The following is a 21,001-nucleotide window of genomic DNA, read 5'->3' as shown; positions in this document are numbered from 1 at the left end:
TAAACATTCTGAATTTTTAGAAAGCAATTTACTCACTGAACTGTTAACAAAATTACACAAATTCAAAAACTTCATTCTCTTTTAATCATAATCTTCTTTATTACTTCCTCTCCATAACCAGTAGACATCCCAACATCATCGAACTATTTGCCTCTTCCAAAAAAATTCCAGCTTTTCAGTCGTTAATAAATTTAATGAGTCACAAAAATGTACAAAGAAATGTTTCATGACAAAGTTTTTTAATGAACATATAAATTTTCTTATCTCTCAATTATTATTTTTCTTTTTGTGTGTGTCCTACATAACTTTATAGATAGCATCAAAAGAGAAACTCAGTCGAAATAATTATGATATTATGCAATAAATATCCCTAAAAGAAGCTTTCATGACTCGAAAGTTGCTTCAAACTTTAGTTTCGATTAATTTAATTGGAATAAGGAAATTTGGATGATCCCAGGGGGTTCTGTTGATGCAGTGGTGGGCAACCTGTGTGATGTGACTCACTAGGGTGTTTTGGTGATGCAGTGGTGGGTAGCCTGTATGTTGCGGCACTCTAGGAGTTCTGTTATTGAAATGATGGGCAATCTATGTGCTGTGCCACACTATAGGGTTCTGTCATTGTATTGGTGGGTAACCTGTGTGTCGCAGAACACTAGGGGTTCTGTCATTGCAGTGATGTTAAACCTGTCAGCCGCGGCACACTAGGAGATTCTGTTTAGAAGGATTCTGGGCAACTTGTGTACCGCGGCACACTAGGAAGTTCTATAGTTGCAGAATTGGGCAACCTAGGTGCCACGGCACACTATTGTGTCGCCAAAAAACTCTAGAAATGCCATGAACCGTGTACCGAGTGCAGTTTCGATCAAAACTAACCACTTAGGTGTCTCACTAAGAATCAAAGGTTGCACACAACTGGATTAATACGCTCTGTCGCATTAAGAACTGCCATTTAACTTGTCATGGGATTTAAATTAATTTTTTGTTATTTTTTTCTATTTTTTTTTTACTAAATCCCTAGAATATTCTACAATCACAATATAGAGTAATCCCATTAAAGTTTAATTTCAATCAATCATGTTGATGACTTAGTCTGGGTCAATAAAATATCTAATTTCCTTTATCCCTACCTTCTTATTCCTTGGTGCTTTAATCTTACGACAACAATGATATTTTCTTTTTTTATTTCGTGATTCTTTGTTTTTGTTATAAAAATAAAAGTTTTTTTTTGCTTTGTTGTTGTGGATTAACGGACAGAATTGTCAGAAAAAACTGTGACTGACTTTTTGATTGAGGACGATCAGATGCTGTGTTTTATCAATTTTTTAAAACATAGCTGCTGATGGTTATTGTTGTAAGAGAAAAAGGGATTTTTATAGTAAATAACTTTTTCTGAGAAAATTAAGTCTATAGTCAAGGGGAAGTGACTTTAAAGTGATGTTAGACAATTGTGGTTGATTTGTTGTGATTATGGCTTAGTCTGAGATTAGAGTCTACTTAGATTTTCTATCCAAAATTATACTCGACTCTGTATCGGAGCTTTTAGTCGACTTGATGAATTTGTATGGAGTCGAGTCGAGTAGAGTCGAGTCCATACAAAATTAGAGTCAACTTCGAGCTCTGCTCTATACAAAACTTGAATCAACTTCATGCTCTACCTGTTATCAGATTCAAAATATTATAGCACTTCAGGTGCAAAGCTATGAAATAATCACTGCAAAGCTTGAAATCAACTTCAAGCTTTAGGAATCTTTTCAAGAACCAAAAGCATATTCGAGGCAAGAAAAGGAAGGAGTATGGTGTGTTTAAAGTCGTACTAATTTAAAAACCACAAAAATCAACCATTTGTAGCTACGCCCTTGAAGTACTGGGTTAATTTTGCAATTCAATTTCGCGCCTTTCTTTAAGCAGAGAACATTTGAGAATTGCTTAACTTCTGGTGTCTGGCGAACCTTCTCTCGTTTAACCATCATTAGTCTCATGACCCATTTAACGCCCAGCTGTGGATCATAAGGTCTTAACAGCTACAATTGTACACCTCTGTAAATGCACCCAGGGATCTACTGACATTCTGAATAGACAAGGACCATACTAATGAGTGTTCGTACAAAATTGAGCATTCTCAACCATATTGATCGAGGATACTCATGGATACGCTCATTTAGGTATCTGTATGTTCAATGTCTGTTAAGGCATCCTGCCAATAAATAGTGAATATTCCCAACAATTCCCATTAAAATTCATCCTCATTTGAAAATGCCTTAAACATCCACAAAGTGACTTCCCCATGACATTCATAGTCTCTTTTCCTGACAACTCTGACCTTCAAAAACATTTTTCCTTAACAATCCCTATTAATCTTAATGAAAAAATAAATTTACAAAAAGGGACTCAATTGCTTGTTGTTGTTCCTTTTTTTTTTATAAATCAACACAATAAAAAGGGATTAGATTCAAGAAACTGAGTCCCAATAACATCTAGACAGCATACAAAAATATCAAGTAATAACAACATGTTTGTATGCTTATATCATTTTTTGGAATAGCACATAACAAGCACAAATAAAAGTATAAAACTTAAATTAATCCATCTTATATCTTTAACTAAGTATGAATGTGGGCAGCGAGCAATCAAAAATATATAATCTCTATAACCATCCCTGTTGATGTAAATGACCTTGCAATGGTATTATATTAGGCAGATTTGGTAGTGCCTGTTGACCGTTTAATTCGAATTTAATATTACTAGTCATACTAAGACTACCACGTGCTAAATTTAATAATGGTTCCGTACTTGTCGGTGCGACACTTTCTTCTGTTGTTGAGGCACTCATCGGTGGAGCTTCTGGTTGTTCCTGTGATACTTCCGTTCGATCTTGACTTTGCGTTTTCTCGTGACGCGGTTGAAATACTTCACGCTTTTCAGGTACGGAGGGACGTGTGGGTACACTAGATGCCCTTTGTAACGTCTTTATAGGGAAAAAATGAAAGATTCTCGATTAATTGAGGAATTAAAATTGAGGATGAGGTGGATGTCTTCAAATATTATTCATGCTATTCTACAGACACAAACCCATTCACTCGAGTGTTAAGGAGCTTCTTATAAATTAAATAACAGCCGAGAGTGCTTCATACAGCTGCATGTCTTGGATGCTTTTTTATAAAGCACACTCGAGCTTTTTTTTGGGAAATCTTGTTGAGTTTCAAGATTTGTTGAAGAAGTTTTAATAGAAAATACAACAAAAAATGTGTAAATTTGAAATAATTTGTGGCTTTAAAGTTTTTAAGCAAAAATTATTAACATGATATCCAATTAAGCTTCATTGATTATGAAGTAGTTTGAGGAGAGAAGAAAGTTAATTGAATTAGAAATTTTAGTAAATAATTGAGGATGAGGTGTTTGCTGGGCGATAGGTATTGGAGTTATAAGCATTAATCAAGTTAGAAACTTTATTAAGATTTTGGATTTTAAAGTTTTGAATTTTGAAAATATTGTGAAGATTTTGATGGAAAAGCAAGCTTAAAGCTTGAATTTAACAAATTTATAAAAATATTGAACTTTTTGACAAAAACACATGAGCTTTTTGACAGTTTGAAAGTTGATCATTTTACCAAAAAGTTCAGTTTTTTTGACAAAAAAATTTAACATTTTGACCAAAAAGTTGAGCTTTTTGAATTAAATGTTCAGTCTTTTACAGAAAGTTAAGCTTCTTAACAGAAAACTGAGCTTTTTGACAAAAATGATGAGCTTTTTGCCAAGAAATCTGTGTTTTTTGACAATAAGACGAATTTTTGACAAAAATTGAGATTTGTGATAAAAAGGTTAAACTTTTTGAAAAAAATGATAATTTTTTGACAAAAAAGTTGTGTTTTTTGCTAATAAAGTTGATTTTTTTGACAAAATGGGCTTTTTGACATAAAATTTGAGCTTTTTGTCAATAAATTTGAGCTTTTTGTCAATAAATTTGAGCTTCTTGATAAGAAAGTTGTACTTTCTGCCAAAAAAATATTGAGATTTTTTACAAAAATAAGCATTTTGACAAGAAAGTTGGGCTTTCTACAAAAAAGTTGAGTTTTATGACATAAAATTGAACATTGCAACAAAAAGTTTAGATTTTGCAAAGAAAATTGAGCTTATTGCGAAGAAAAATTTGCTTTTTGCCTAGAAAATATTGCTTTTGGCAAAAATTAGCTTTTTTGACATTAAAGCTGGATATTCTAACAAACAAATTTAGCTTTTTTCACAAAATTCTAATTTTCACCAATTTCCAAACTACAATCCTGCATTGTTATGCAAAGCTAACACTTTCTCAAAATCCTCACAAATTAACCATAATGAAGCAAAAAAATAAAAAAAGATTAGAAAGCAAATCAATTAATTTCGTAAAAATATTGAACCTACTAGCATTATATCTTGTCATGATTATGCTAACAATACTGCAGTCTATTGATAGAGATTGTAAAAGATTTTCAAATATCAATTCTCGTTCTCTCCTCAAAAAATAAAATCATAAAAAATTATTCAAAAAAAAGGACACAAAAAATAATACACAAAAGCACCATTTATACCCGAACAAGTATAACATTGAGTATAATTTGATTTACTTTTTTAAGAGTTTTTTTAAGACTAGATGAAGGTGACGTATGCTCGGGAGGTGGTTCTAGCACAGGACTTTCATTCCGACTATTTGAAAATTTTTTTCGTTTACGCTTAAGTGCCGCAAGCGCACTGAAATTTAAACTGACATGCGGCATATGCAGGTGATGATGTTCTTTCTTAGTATTATTACTGCTATTGCTATTATGGGAACTATTATGCACATTACTATTATCATTATTATTTTTATTTGGAGATTTGTGCTGTTCGGTCGTTTGTTGACGTGAATGTTGGTGCTTATGATGATGGTGCTCAACATCGGGTTTATCTAAACTAGGATTGGAATCTGTCGGTGATTCAGTTACCGCTTCTTCAGAGTTTGGACTAATGCTCGCTGACTCATTGCGATTATGGATAGGCGGTGGTGAATTGCATACTGAATCTTCGGAACGTGAACGACCGATAAAACGTGATACGCTACCTGATCTTGCCGCTTCTATTAATGTCCCTATTTTATTTTTTTTTTTTTTGGGAAAAATTTTGATATTTTTAATCATTTTTTTTTTTAAATGAGCAGCAGCATCAGCAGCAAAGAAGAAAAAGAGAGAAGAGAGAAGAAAAAATGGTAAAATGTGATTGGAGGAAGTAAAATCAAGTTTTTAAATGTTTTGTGTTGTGTGTAATTGGTTAAAAATATAAATTATTGCCATGACCAAGACTCAAGTTCATTTATTGGATGTTGACATTGTCAATTAATCAAAGGACAAATGACAAATAATTGACGATAAATTTTCGAACCTTTCATTTGAAGGTCTATCCAATGAGTGCAAATATTGGTTGTTGTGGTTAGTTTTTTGGGGAATTTAGATGGCATTTTGGAACATTAATTTGGATTGTTGAGTTTATTATTCTGTGGTTGATGTTTTGATTATGATTTTGAGGTTTGGTATAGGATGTAGATTTATTTTAGATTTTTGGTATGGGACAGTTCACAGGAGGGTGAAGTTAAGATTATTTTTCGTTATCCGTTAAAAAGATAAGGATAATACTACAATGAAACAGAGATCAGGGATAACAGGGATACAAGGATAACTGAGATGGAGGGATATCCCTGCTACAGGGATACACAGGGATACACAGGGATAACAGGGATAACAGGGATAACAGGGATACACAGGGATACACAAGGATAACAGGGATACACAGGGATAACAGGGATACACAGGGATACACAGGGATACACAGGGATAACAGGGATACACAGGGATAACAGGGATAACAGGGATACACAAGGATAACAGGGATACACAGGGATACACAGGGATAACATGGATACAGAGGTATAGGGAAACAGGGATTCAGGGATTCATGCCGAATTCTCTTTAAAAGTGAAGCATCGAAGGAGCCGACCTCAAATCAATAATTCCAAAAACACGTTGCCAGTTAGTCATGTTAATCAACTAAAAGTCACGAGCCGTAATTTTGAGTAAATTCATCTCCAATCTGTTTATTTACCAATTTTTTAAATTTCAAAAATTTCCAAAAAATATTAAAAATTTCTCTCAAAAATCAATAATTTTTCACGTCAAAATTTCTTCCGAATAACGTCGAGGAATCTAATTTGCACACACCGGCTGTGAATCAATGACTGTTTATTTCGTTTGTGTCTTTTCATGTGTAATATGGCATTGAATTCTAAAATGGTTTATGGGATAATGGATACAAAAAAAAAAACAAAAAGATTGTCTAAATGTAGCGGAAAGAAATCAAAAAAAGAAGGCATCACATTCAACAATAATTACCCCACTTTCTCTTATGTGAACCGCCATTACGTTTCGAATGAAATTTAGGTGCAAAACGACTAAGTTTATGAATGGGATTTATGGAATCGCCGAATGAGCTTTGTGATGTTGATATTTGTTGTTGATCTTGTTGTTGTAATGCATTTGGACCTGTATGTTTTCTAGGTGTTATTCCTGGTCCAAAAAGACCACTAAGGGCTGATAATTCATGAGAGCCATGATGATCTAGAGGGAAACTACCGCTATGTTCACTTAATGGTGTTAATTGTGCTGATTGTATTGATGGCGCTACATTAAAACCTTTCATTAAGCGTCGCTCCTTTTGACGATTCTTCTTGCCACCAGCACCGCCAGGGCCCGAGGCAGTGCTCGTGTTCATGCCACTATTCTTAAGTATCTCAACGAGTTCACAACGAAAGGCTGAAATGTCTTGCTTAATCTCATTAACATCATCTTCGGTAACTCCCTGTGATTCGGCTTTCCTCTGCTGCACCGTCACATACCGACGTACTAAATTCCTCATAATACTTTGATAACGAAAATCTCGTTCGCTTGCCTGCTTTACTTTCTGTAAATAAAATCATAAAAATGAACAAATTTTCACATATTCGGATGGGCCATAAAACTCATTGGAATAAGAAATATATTCTGTAAAATGAATATTTATGGCCATTCCGTTCATAAATTTATGGGCATTTCCTCTTACCCTTATTGTCTTCATATGCTCCTTCTTTATTGCCTTCGATTGTCCGAAAAATTTCCTCTTCAGCCATTGAATAAAATACAGCAATGATTTTGGTGTTGGAATGATGTTAAAGGGCGGCGGACATGTGGCTCCTTTTTTTTCGATTTTTTATGTATTTTCATTTCGTGATTCCGGGAAGAAGAAGAAGAATCATAAAAAAGGGAAGAAAAAAATGAGATAATAGAGATGTTTTGTAAGTGACGGTCGGTATAAAAAGGAAATTGTTTATTGATCCCACAATTAGATGGTATGATATTGTTATGCATGATATTTGATAGGATTGTAGCTCTATTACAGCATATACTAAATACTCTTAGTGCATAGCCTAAGGCTATGGTGGGTAACCTGCATTAGGTTTATGAGGAAATTCCATGTACCGAATACCGTGTGCTCTTTCAATCGAGGCTTAACAAAAATAGGCTCTAAAAACAAAAGGTTGCCCACTACTGCCCTAGTGTATACTTAAGATATGTTCGATACCAGAGAGTTGAAGGCTAGAAGATCAAATACTCCCGTTCCTCTTTTTGGACAAAAGTCTTCAATCTACTACAATTTTTCGAAACAAAATTCCTAAAAACCCGATAAATTTTGAGTTTCATGTAGTCTGCTACGTCCCTGTCTGCCTTAGGGTAAGGTAGTTGTATACCATAATTGCATACCTAAGGGTACATTAAAGACTTCTCATTGAGTACATTAAGTGTATTTAACACTTTAAAGAGAGTTGACTGCATACCTTGGGAAGGATTAAACTTGGGGATAGAGGTTAGTTCGCAGGTTGGTGTAGGCCGCAGGAAATGCATTTTAGGGTCATAATCTCACCAGACGCAAAAATATCCTAAGAAATCTTCATAAACTCACTAAAGAATGGAAAATTTCCTACTGTGCTCCTAATTCTAGCTACCCATTCCCCTAAAACAACTAAACATCATTTACAAACGCCCTTTAAAGGAAATAAAATACAACCAATTTTTAAAGATCACAAGGATGACGCTGAGGAAATATTTTTCATTTTGAATAAATGAGGAACGAGCAAAAAAAAGGTCGTGGGAAAGTTTTTAGCGCATTTTTGAAATTTTTTTCAAAAAGGTAGCTTAATAAGACACTTTGTTCGTTCGGTCGGCTGTGATCGAGATCTCGAAAACTAGACATCGTAGAAAGCTCAAGATTGTTTTAATAGTTCAGTTCCATCGAGTTATTGGGTTATCGGTCATTTAGAAGTTTCAAATCAACACATAAATGCTATAATTAACAATTTTTCATTTTCATATACAACAATAACAAAAACAACAACACGTTTTTTCATTGTTTTCCAGTGTTCTTCAATGTTTTTCGATGTTTTAACAGTGTTTACTGAATAATGTTTGAATTTTTTTTGACCGTTATGAGGTTTGAATTATGAAAATCCGTTAAGGGATGAAGTTCTTAAATTTGTGGAAGATATATATGGATCTTGTTTTTTTGGCCTGGAAGTGACCTGGATCTTACTGGATCTTGGTTTTTAGGTCTGGAATTGACCTGGATCTTAGTGGATCTTGGTATTTAGATCTGGATCCTCCTGGATCTCGTTTTGAAGTTCTGGAAGTTCTGGAGATCCTACTGGATCTCGTTTCGTGGGCTAGGAAGTGCCCTGAATCCTACTAGATTTTGGTTTTGAGGTCTGGAAGTGATTTATTAATCAATTATTGATCGCTGGGACAAAAATGCGCTTAAGTCCCTCGATTAATAACACGAGGACTTTTGTAATTTTTTTTTTTCAGTTATTTCTTTAAAGAAGGCTTTATAGCCAAAAGGGAGATACACAATGGGTATTTATAGAAAGAATTTTTATCGCACAATTATACAATGATGTTATTTTCGGATATAAGTTTATGAATGTTAAAGGAAGAAGAAAAATCCTTAAATTCCTTGAATAATTTTATGCTGTGGAGGAGAAGAAGGAATGAAAACTTATTTTGTTTTATGACTTGATGGAACTAATAATTTAAGTTCTTTGAGGAATGAGGAGAAGTTTATGGAAAGTAGCTATTGTGAGGATTATTATGAAGTTTTGGGGGACTTACAATTATGCATAATTTGAGAATAATTGAAGTATTTTTTAAGACTTGAGGGATTGTTTTGTTCTGGAGACTCACTTTAAAGGCAGAGCTGAACGAGCAGAACTTGACGTCGACTCGGATTTTGTGAGGAAAACTCGACTTGACTCGATACACAATTCGAATTGACTTCAAGCTTTACTTTAAAGGCATCAAGTAGCATTTATTCAAAGCATAACGCAAAGGTAGCAGAAGACTGGGCTATGTTCTGGAATTTTAGGGGGTGAAGTAGGATGACAGGGATAGTTTATGCATGGATATTTTACATGAAATACCCTAAAAAATTGAAGAATTTGTCCACAAAAAGCGGATATTTCTCTTCTTGAATTCACCCCTGCCCTCAAACCCACCTCCTCCCTTCTAAATACACCTCAAGCTCAACACCCACCACACCACACCCTCACACAACAACTGTTCCATCCAAAGGTCAACTTAAACGTCAAATTTCCCATGAAAATCATCAACAATAATCCCCCAAAAGCTTAATAAATATTTGAGAACAAAACAAAAAAGATGAAAGTCGGTGAGATGCATCAAAGGAGATTATACAGGTAATGTCTGCTAATGGTCGACAATTTTTTAATAGATTTTCATCCAAATCCGACCTTATCTTATATTCTATCCACATTAAAATGGTCTGTCTTTACCACAGTAAATACAGCATTGAAGGTCATGTTTATTATTCATAAAAAACTGTCATCGTCAAGATTACCCAGGAGGTATCAGATTTCAGTCGAGTATGGGTGATGGCACAAATGTCTTTTAATATCCAATTCAGTTCCTCATTCAATAAACGGAAGCAAATTCTAAATTTATCATAAAATTTTATGAACATAATCTGTCATATTCATATTAAGTACTTTTGGAATCATTGAAAGCATTTTTCATTCATCAACATGATAAAAAGTGACGTCAATTCTCAAATGCCTTTTCATGGGATTTTGTGCCTTCATAAAATATTCCGATTTGAAGGCCATGACAATTAAAGATGCTGGAAGTGTTTGTGTATTAGATAATCTAAGACAAGATAAAGGAACAATACGTCATCCATCAGTCTTATCCTAAATCCGTCATCAGCAAAGCTTAAGGCATGGCTCAAAATCTCATTAATTTTTTTTTTGCTTCATTTTAATTGCTGTTCTGTGCGATTGGTTTGTGGGAGGATATATTGGTGGGTAGAAGGAATTTGAAGGTTGATGTAGGAATCAGGGGGATATCCAGTGGGGAGTTTTTGGGGTCAAAAGCTCATTCGTTCCATTTTTTGCACGAAATTTTTTATTTTTCTTGAATTTTTTGGAAGACATTTGCCAAATCTTCAAGTTTTGTTCATGAAATTGCTTTAAATTATTAGAGTTCTGCCAAGATTCATCCAAGGTTCCTGCATTTCAAATATAGGCCTCCAGTTTTGGATTGAACCTTGTGGATTGTCCAAGATTGCAAATCTGCGTTTCTTGTCTCCAGACCTGCAATTTTGGACAATCCTTACCGACTGGACTTAATTTTCGATTCTGGATCACTCTAGCTAAACAGCTATTGGCCCCTAACTCAAAAATCTTCCAACAACCCTCTCGAAACACAAATAAGTCATTCCCAGAAATAAACAACTCCAAAATTTAAAGAAAATTCCATTTCCTTCCACCCAAGTCTTTAAAAACCTCCAAAACATCCACCCATACACATTTTAAACATTTCATGTCAAATATCTGCACATTTCATTCCTTTACATAAATTTCAGACAACATGATTAGCTAATAAATTTCTCCCAATTTTCATTACAGCCGTTAACAAACCGTTCATCTAAACATTCAACGTAATTTACCTTCTTCAAAGTAGCTTATCCATAATTTCGATCTTGCAAATTTCCATTCAGTATCCGCACGTTCCTATGGAAACAGGTAACATGAGAAAATAGAAAAAAATAATATTAAATTTACATTTTATTTTAGATTCACGTCTGTAAAGATTGTCAATTTCTTCTTCCTGCTTACGATGAAACGCAAAGAACAACAGCGATATTGAATTTTTTAGTATTTAAATTTCCCATTGGTGGTTGCCAAATCAGTCAAGAGAGAAAAGTTTGTAGAATGAGGGAAACCCGAACAGCACAAATCGGTTAATGGATCAATAGATCGGTTCCAGGTCGAAGTGATTCTGACTTGGTGTTGGATTTGTTTTAAATCAGGATCCAGAGTCACACAGGCTTACCTCAACAGGCAAAGAGTATGCAATTATGGTATAGGAAGACCACTAAGGTACCTTAAAAGCAGTCTCTTTACCTGCTAGGGTTAGAGCCGGAAATCGGATTAATTCACCGATTTGTGATATTCCCATAAGTCCGGGATAGCTACAAGATACCCGAGCAGCACATAGTGTTCGTTAGGACACCGTTGCGTCATAGAATTCCCTAACAGACAATGAGGACAGTCACTTAAATGAGCGTACGAATGAGTTTACTCAATCAATATAGCTGAACATCGTCAATTTCGTGAGCACACTCATGCGCACGTCCTTGTCTGTTTGGGGTCAACTGTAAGACCAGATGCTGCCCTAACGGCACCATAGTGGCTGATTTCGACCCATAAATGCGATTCACCGCATCGTGCCGCTCGGGATACCTTCATTCAAGATATTATTAATGTATTTGTTTATCACAAGATGCCGACGAAGAAGAAGAAAAGACACAAAAAAAAAAAAATTCAATTTTATCCGAAGCATGAAGCAAACTTACCGATATCAATTGATATGAGTGATTCATCATTGCGATGAGCAAATTCAATAAAACAACGATATTTATTACACTATAACATCCGAACATCAACATTCCCCAAAAACGCGTAAATATTTTTATACCATCCAATTCAAAACTGTCAAGATCGATGAGACCAAATGCCGCCCAAAACAATGTTTGCGTTGTTTCAAATAAACTATATATTTGGAATGGATGAAAAAAATGTAAAAAAGTTAGTCATGTACAAGAATATAAATCAGAAACGACTATAACTTACTTCGTAAATCGCCTCCATACGATGCACGCATTTGAATCGATGGTGCCATTATATGCGGCCGAGGATGAATATTCCGGACAACGTTTTTTCTCCAAGTCAGCATAATACCTTGATGGATAGATAGGGAATGAAATTAGTAATGAGTTTGTTTTGTGGTGAGGATTTTGGGGCGCATTTTTGAGGATTGGAGAGGAATAAACGGAAATAAGCTGTTGACTGAGACAGTCGCGGGTGAATAGAAGATATGATATGACAGGTTAATGTCTAGATGATGTCTAGGTCTAACGTGTTTTTGTTCTTTAAGGAGTATTTCAAATTGGTGATTGACAAGCGATAAGCAGCAATAAAGCTAGCTTTGTAAGTCATCCTAAGGAGGTTTTGGGTTACAATTGACTTGGACCAGTAGCGAAGTCAATATAGCAACAATATTACAGGTTTTTAATTGATTAATGGCAAATCAAGTTCCAAGAACGACTAATGTCGTCACAGTCCGATTACGGTCGTCATAATGCGACTCATCATCCTCAAAACTAGTCATACAACTATTCAAAAACTTGTCCATTCGGGAATCAAAATCGAGTCGTATACTTTGTACAAAAATATCGTAAAATCGACCGTTTATCGAACTATAAAGAACAAGTCCGACAAACAATAAGTTTATGGCTAGACCTACACATGTCCGACTCTGTTGCACCCAGTTTTACTTGGAACAGGTATGTTTTAATAATTCCCAAGTGCTGCACTAGCTAGATCAATTAACCCTCAAATATTCAGTTAAACCATACGAATAGCTCACAACAATCCCTAACTGACCCCTCCCAACCCCAACTTCCATCTCCCAAAGAATCACATCCGCACATAAAATAATTCCCTTGCTGGAAAACAAGCACAAAAAAAAACATGTAACCCAATAAGAAGGTCAGAAATCGATTGATCAATAAACAAGCACAACGAGTAGATTGTGATAGTATTAAACACATAGAGTACGAAAGATGAAGCTGTGAAGGAAGGAAGTGTACGTACAATGTAATGAGAAAGTTATTTATGAACCATGAAATCAAATAAGATGACATTGGCACTGTTCTAGAGATAAATGGCAAAAGATATCTAATATTGTTGTAAAAAAAAGTTTGTCTTTGATAAAATCAATATGCGAGACTGAGTAAATAGATTTTTTGAGATGCACGGGATGGGAATTGAATAAAAATATATAACATGTTATATTCATACTGTGTAGATGTGTGTGGAGTTGAAGATGATAAAGAATATTTTGGATTTTTATTTATAGATTCATAAACTAGTTTCTTTGTTATCTTTGAAGGTCATTTGGGAATGATTAGCGTGCTTAATCCCGGGATTATAATTTACTGAATTCCAGGGATTACATACAATTTTATCTTAGGAATTAAACCCATCAATATTGATTCCAGCGATAGAGCCAGCTTCAGACGACTCCTGTGGGAGGTCATCTGTACGACCAGCGAAGTATGTAAGTAAGTATTGATACCATGCTTCTTATTTTCTATTTAAACTTCTGCACCCAGTGGACCTACAGTTTGTAGTGGGATCAGAACTATTTATTAGAGGACACTACTGTCTAGAGTCTATAAAGCTGAATCTCGATCGCACTCAATAATTAGGTACCGAACAACTAAACTACTCAGCCATCGAGTCACTTCGACTCACTAAGTCATTTATGAATTATTGAACTTAATAACGGAAATCATATCCTTTTTTCAATATATTAGGTACCGAAAGAGCATACGACACAGTAGTATATGAATTATTTCCAGACCTACCTTTAATCATGGAAATCATCAACTTTTTGCGATTAATATAAATGTGCTAACTTGCGCCATCTAAGCAAGAGCATGAATCACAATTTAGGTCAGCGAAGGAAATACTAGTTAGACAAGTTAATGTAACTTCATGTCTTCTTCTTCCTTTTTTCAACATACGGGTTTTTATTAAAGATTATTGAACCTTATCTTTATTTCACAATTTGATAACTTTCTTTGTGTGTTTGTTTGTTCCATATCTAATCAGTATTGATAATGACTTCGTTTGTGTTACATTATTTTAGTTATAACAAATAAGTAAAACAGTTAAGTTGCGAAAAAAAATAGTCCTAAATTAAAATGTTATAGATTTCATAATAATTTGTAAATATTTAATCATTAGATGTTATATTGAATCATCTATAAAAGGCGATAGCTGATGTAAAAAATTAATAATACATAATTGTGTTCATAAGAGGGAACAAAAGGTTTAACAAAAAAACGTTGAAAGTAAATATTGTGATTTTTATTGGAAATTAACTTATTGTGATTCGTTTAAACTCTATATTGAATCTTAATTGGATCTTAATAGTGAATTAGACATAAGGCTGCATTAAATCAGCCTATTAAAAATTGCAAAAATTGGCAAAAACTTATAAAATACAATGGTGAGTTATCGAACTTTTTATTTTATTTGATAAGAGGCTATTTTTGGATTAACACATGACGATTATTGTGCAATTTTTCTGAAGAATTCTGTTGTCTGCCTGATTGTCTAGAAAGTATTATTGAAACATAAATCAAGAGGTTGTTCACTTATTACGTCATACAATAGTGAACTTGACTTAACATGTTGACGATAGACACTAAGTCTGAAATATTATTGAATCAAATGTAAAATTGGTGTTGATTGGCTTCCAAGTGCCACAAATGGAGAAGCCTGAATTGCACAAATCGATTAATCGATCCAAAATTTGGCTCCAGGCTGGTGTGACCCTGACATAATGTCGGACTTGAACAGATCCAGGCACTTAGTTAGAAACACGCTGACCTGGTACCAGACTATTGATTGATTAACAGAGCTATGCTATTCGGGAAGAGTCTTTTTCATTTATTCCGTTCGGGATTCTAGCTTATAAACCATTTTACATCAGGGATTGCTAACGTTAGCTACAGACAAGGACTAGACACTCTAAAAGTATTGCAAAATATCTAAAAAATTATTTTTCAAACTTTTCAGGGTGGGATACTTGACAAACCTCGAAATATTTGGACCACATACAACATAACATCATCAGAAACTGCGATCAAACTACTTAAAGACTTAAATCCAACATACAATCAAACTCCGTCGGGAAATGTTATAAAGCTAAAATTAATAATTGATAAAAATTTTGAAGAACTGAAACAAAAGCATCTGAAGTCATTGGAACTGAAATTAAAATATAAAGCAGCTGTGATCTTAGTTACTGTAAATGAAGGCGAAGAGCACCACCTTTATTGGAAGTCGAAGGATATTCACAAATTTTTGAGTCTTAAAGATTTTGATCAAAATTTGTGTGAAAATGACGGACTTCTTTATGAATATGTTGCTGATTTTTTGGTAAAGTCACTTAAGAATGGACATTTAGGTGAGTTTTAAGTTCAAGAGGGCAAAACACAGGCAGCACATGTTGTCGTTAGACGAGAACTTGCCCTGCCGACACCGTACAGGTGACTGCATTGTGCCATTCAGTAAAAAGCCTTAATTAAGTCTTAAATTTAATCAATTTCTGTCTTTTACAGGAACTCACATAAATTTCGACCTAATAGCCAACAATTACGAACCCGAACTTCATCACATTGTGGATCATCGGAACTACAACTTACTCTTAGTCGCATCTGAGCTAGGAAATCCAAATCCAATTGAAGCCTTCCTCAAATATGGACTCGAAACACAACTGCCTGAGAAAAAAATAACAGCACAGAATCTAGCACTCGAAAGTGGCAATTCTGAGGTGATTTTGAAACAAGTTCAAGGAAATTTGCCATTTCCATCATTTATGGACATCAGTAAATGTTCTGATGATCTTAAAAAGTTCATAAACATGTGTGAAGATGTCCATAAAATCATCAAAGACAGAGATCTAGCCAGACTTAAAGACATTTTATCACAAAACCCTAACATTAAGTACTTTTACAATCTACAAAATGAATCAGCCTTAAAATCAGCAGTCACTTGTGGATCTACTCGAATTTATAAATACATGATTGAAAAAAATTACAGTTTAGCACCGCACGAAGACATTGAGGAGATAATTGCAAGCCTGAACATCACAGACAGAGAAGATTTACATAAAATTCACATTCAATGCACCAAAGATCTGCCTGAAAAGCACATCAACATACTCATGCACAACACATCAGTCACTCACGATGACACAGATGAACATGGCAAATTGGATCTTGTAAGACGAGCTTACAGGATATTAAGCAAAGATCCACGACTTAAAATTATCTTACAAATTGTCGCAGCTGTCAAAATATTCCACATTGTCTTTGACTTCTGTCGTGACTCCACAATCGTAATGGATCCAACAACCAGCAACAGTACAACAGGAGTCTTTTACTCATCTGGTAGAATTATTGTTGCTGCTAGGCAACTCCACAATAAAAAGACTGAACATGAAACATTTGGCGCACTTGTGCATGAACTTTGCCATTTTGCGATCTATGAAGTCTTTGAAAATAAATCGAATCCATTCAGGAAGTCAGATCGTGAGACTAAAACTGATTTTGAAAGAATTTTGGATATTTGCAGACAAAATAAGGACAAAGAAAAAGTCATCAATAATGTCTATGAGTGCTATGGTAAGGTCGATCAGCTTGCAGAATTGGTAGTTCGGCCAGCGCACCTGATTGCTATGTATCATAAGCAGCCTAAAGTTCTTAAACGAGTAATCAAGACATATCCAGAGCTTTTTGAATTTTTTGAGAAATTCGTCATTCCTGAGATGATTAAAGCACTGCCGAAAATTGATGCCAGATTAGCTTACTTGCCAGCTATTGTATTTAGTGACTTGACAGACCAAAGGAAGACTGAGGTAAAGAATGCTGTTGTTATGTATAAAAGTGTAAGAATTAGGCTTAGTGAACTGTTTAGCGGGAATCTTGCTGTGTTTGACAAAATACTTCCAGTTCATATTTCCCAAATATTAAGCAAGAAGACATTGAACTTTAATGATCCACAGCTACGATACCTAGAAGTTCTAATCAATTATAACTGGCAGACATTACCAAATTCTTTAAGAGATAAAGTTCTTTATTCCAAATTAATATTCCAAGGTCAATCCATAAAGTTTAAAGATTTACATCAATCATGTCCTGGATCTTTCCATTCTCTGACTTTTGAGGTTATTAATAGTATATTGGACAATACAGTCATGAATATTGGCGAGGAAGTCAAGCCAGACAGTCAATTCTATGTAGATCGTGAATTCATACCTGAAGATGCTAAATTAATTGACTTTGAGTATCAATATGGCAGTAAATACACAGATCATTATGAGACTCGTAAGCAGCATAGAGAACAGAGAATGCACAATAGAACTTTAGAGACATTTTCTAAAGGATTTTTAAGGAAGAATTTTGCTGAAATTTCCCGTATTTTGGATGAAGCTAAGGCTAATCCACATTTTAAGGCTTGCTACTTTGATCTATGCCAAAATGGATATAGCTTCATGCACAAAAGTTCAACTGAGCTTATAGCTCAAGCTATAAATGATAAAATTCTTATTTTATCATCAGAAGCAGGTGCAGGCAAGACTTTAACATTTGAGCATCTTGCTGTTGAATGTAAGGCACTCTATCCAACAAAATGGATAGTCTATATAGACCTAAGTAGCTATACAAAGCTATATAAAGACGGAGATAATGTCGAGAAGCTTCTCAAGAGGATATTAAGCCTAGACTCAGCCAAAAATGCCTTTGAGGCTGAAATCTTCGATGAATCATTCAGATCAGGCAATGTTGTCGTCATCTGGAATGGATTCGACGAGATATCCCCAACTTATAATAAATTTATCATCAATGCACTTAAGTATATCCGCTATAGAACCAAAAATGTCCAATTTGTGTGCACTAGGCCTCTATATTCTGATCAATTAAGTAAAACCTTTCAAGTTAGGTCTTGGCAGTTGCTTCCATTTGATGATGACAAGAAGCAACAGTTTTTGAAGGAATACTTTGCACTTAAAGAGGTTCCAGCTGATAAAATTGAGGCTTATATTAAGAATGTTGAGAAAATCGTCAATAAACTTAATTATGAGAAGCTATCCTTTGCCTATGACTTCAATTCCCCACTGATGCTTAAGCTGCTAGCTGCAATTCATAAAAATGCTGACTTATTCCAAAATGCTCATATTTATGGAATCTTTGAGTCTTTTATACACAGCAAAATTGTGATTTGGCTTGAGAAATGTAAAAACTCATTCAGCACTGCTGCAACTTTGGTTCTCAATATTAAATCATTAATTAAGTTCTTTCAAAAGTATGCCTTATTAAATGAAGCTCGAATATTCTCATCCACAAATCTAGCCCTAAAGATCAGAAAACTGAATATAATGCAGGAAGTCAGACCTGATTGCCCGACTGAGGAAATCACTCGTTTGGGAATCCTGTACATTAATGACAAGAATGAGTTCCAATTTTGCCATAAAACTATGTCGGAATTCTTTGTTGCTCAATACTTTATTGAGAATATATTCAGCAGTGACATGATAAGCGATGATGAAGCTGAATTGAGGCTTGAGTTGTTCCATCACTTGACCAACACTTATGGGAATATACAGCAGATTATCACTGACTTTATGGGCTCGTACCTTCAAATGAAGAACAAAAATGCAAAAACAAGGTTCAATCCGATAATTTTGAAGCTTTTAAGGACTAAATTCAATAACTTTCTGTTCCGCATGCTCGACACGAATCATCCTGAGGTCTTTGAGTTTCTATTTCCATTTTTCAATAAGGATCATGGCCTATTGGTTGATTTATTGCATGTCCATAAAGACGAGACATTTTATACAGCAATTTTCAATCCAAATTACTTTGCATTGTCCACAAATCCTGAGGAAATCAAAGTTTTGGCGGGAAAGTATCTAACTGGAGGGGAATTGAAGAAGTTTGTGAATGGAAGGAACCAGAAAGGGAAGATTCTGTTAGGAATGCACTTTTATAGATCAATTGGAATTAAAAAGAGTCACGATTCTTATGATTCAGAGATTAAGTCACTTGATGGTGCTTCTTATTGGCAGTTCTTTGAGAAATATTTAGGCAATGAGAATTTAGGATTAATTGAGAAAATGTTTAGTAAGAAGGAAGACAGAAAGCTATCAAATATCAATCAGCAGGAAGTTCTCATGACTGCTTTGAGTCCAAAGATTTATTTGTTCTATAACGAAAAATTCAGCAGTTCCGATTTTATTGAGTACAGAAAGCTATGGGATAATTTTGAAAATTTACTGCCAACAAAGCAAATGATGAGCTTTCTTGGGGACATCCTGGTTCATTTTTTTGAGATCTGTGCTTATGAATTTGCAGGACATGAGAAGTTTCTGTCCTTAATCCTAGAAAAAGTTGAAAAATTCTTGACAAATTCTGACATTTTCCAAATGTTTCTTACTAAGAATATCCTACATGGGGCACCTTGTTATCATGCATCGTTTGTTAAGCTGTGGGAATTCCTTAAAAGTCACACAGAAGTAGACCAAAGGAAGGAGATTCTAAATGCAGATAACAGCGGTGACAAAAGTTTCTATTTCTATTTTTCAAGGAATGAAGACAAGAAGAAGTACACAAAAAAAGAGTATTCCTACATGTACTATGACTTTACTAAATTCAAGCTATTCCATAGAGCATTTATTACTAATTCTGAATTCGTACAGGCAATCTATGAGAGTCATTTCAGTAAGACTGAAATTCAAAATATGATTTTAGAATCTAATGAGTTCCTATACTACACAATAAGGACTGCAGACGAAAATCGCTGCAATCAACTAGCTTTATATCTACAAAATATGTTTCTAGGAAGTGAAAGTTCATTGAGAGAATTTTTGAAAAAAGAGATTGAGAACACAGACTTGACTATTTTTGAATTTATTGAAACGTTCAGAGGACTTCCTCACTCGAAACCTAAATGGTTTGAAAATGTTGCAATTTTTAATAGAATTAATGTTTAATTTGTATGTAATATAAGGATTATAGTGAAATTTTTAATTTTTATACTCACTACCAAGTTGACAGAGCAAACAGACCCGAGCAGAATAGGCTAAGGAATGGTTTTTAAAACGTAGGGACTTTTATCTAATAATTTTCGTAAACTAAAGAATTTTGTTCGAAAAAGAAGTCTTAACCCATGAATAAACTTTGAAAAAAGGTCTGAGGTTGACCAATTGCATCCTATTCCACTTGAAAGTGATAGTAATTGACTCTAAATTATAAGACTAGTCTAATAATTTGTGATATGTAAACTATAGATTTAAGCAATAAAAAAAATATTTTTAATAACAGATTTTGCAATTTTGTAAAATATTTCCAAATTTGAGAAAGATTTCAGAACATCACAGTCAGGAACGAAGAGTACCCGAACACAAAAAGAACATGCTCAGTTATTTTGATTAAGGATACTCGTGAGAACTCTCATTTAGGTGAGTATGGTCATTATCTGTTAGAAGGCCATTCTCCAACTAGGTTGAATTCAGAATTTGATTGTTCTTTAATTATAAACTACTCATTGACTTGATTTATTAGCTATCCTTTTATGCATCCTTTAAAATCCGGGTCAAGACTGACTTAATTATAATTAAGTGCCAAATTTGGCTTAAATCCGCTTAAGTCATGCCTTCTTGGTGCCGGATTTTACAACGATTTGCCTGCATGTGCTATCGCTTTAATCACTAAGGAGTCGCTACGTCATCGGAAGTCATCTTTTCAAAGTCATCTCTTTAAA

At 34.4% G+C, this 21,001-nt stretch overlaps 2 protein-coding genes across 5 annotated transcripts in view; one reads left to right on the top strand and one right to left on the bottom strand.

Moving 5' to 3' along the window:
• Positions 1–1,783: 1,783 nt before the first annotated feature.
• LOC139089053 (transient receptor potential-gamma protein-like) overlaps positions 1,784–21,001 on the bottom strand; it is a 123,046-nt gene continuing 103,828 nt past the window's right edge. For 3 of the 4 annotated variants that reach the window (XM_070638481.1, XM_070638480.1, XM_070638482.1), the window contains 7 exons: positions 12,239–12,346; positions 11,962–12,157; positions 11,053–11,116; positions 7,102–7,232; positions 6,396–6,963; positions 4,602–5,101; positions 1,784–2,965 (listed from right to left, as the gene is read on the bottom strand). In XM_070638481.1, coding sequence (XP_070494582.1) covers positions 2,645–2,965; positions 4,602–5,101; positions 6,396–6,963; positions 7,102–7,232; positions 11,053–11,116; positions 11,962–12,157; positions 12,239–12,346 — 1,888 coding nt within the window. In that variant the 3' untranslated portion in view covers positions 1,784–2,644. Of the gene's footprint in view, positions 2,966–4,601; positions 5,102–5,922; positions 6,289–6,395; positions 6,964–7,101; positions 7,233–11,052; positions 11,117–11,961; positions 12,158–12,238; positions 12,347–21,001 lie in introns of those variants that run through there. The other variant, XM_070638483.1, reaches the window with a different exon arrangement.
• Positions 13,616–20,500, top strand: LOC139089052 (uncharacterized). Its single transcript, XM_070638479.1, has 3 exons — positions 13,616–13,731; positions 15,257–15,647; positions 15,802–20,500. Exon 3 carries the CDS (start codon positions 16,059–16,061, stop codon positions 20,229–20,231), a length of 4,173 nt encoding a protein of 1,390 aa, XP_070494580.1. The 5' UTR covers positions 13,616–13,731; positions 15,257–15,647; positions 15,802–16,058; the 3' UTR covers positions 20,232–20,500.

Source organism: Chironomus tepperi, unplaced genomic scaffold (assembly GCF_022539635.2).
Source record: "Chironomus tepperi strain 1889 unplaced genomic scaffold, CSIRO-AGI_Ctep_v1 contig_174, whole genome shotgun sequence".
Classification (NCBI taxonomy): domain Eukaryota; kingdom Metazoa; phylum Arthropoda; class Insecta; order Diptera; family Chironomidae; genus Chironomus; species Chironomus tepperi.
Note: the sequence above shows the minus strand (reverse complement) of the source record. Positions and strands in the feature narration are given on the sequence as shown.

Excerpts from the sequence above, each read along its gene's own strand:
- LOC139089052 (XM_070638479.1), top strand. The coding sequence starts at position 16,059 with ATGGACATCAGTAAATGTTCTGATGATCTTAAAAAGTTCATAAACATG.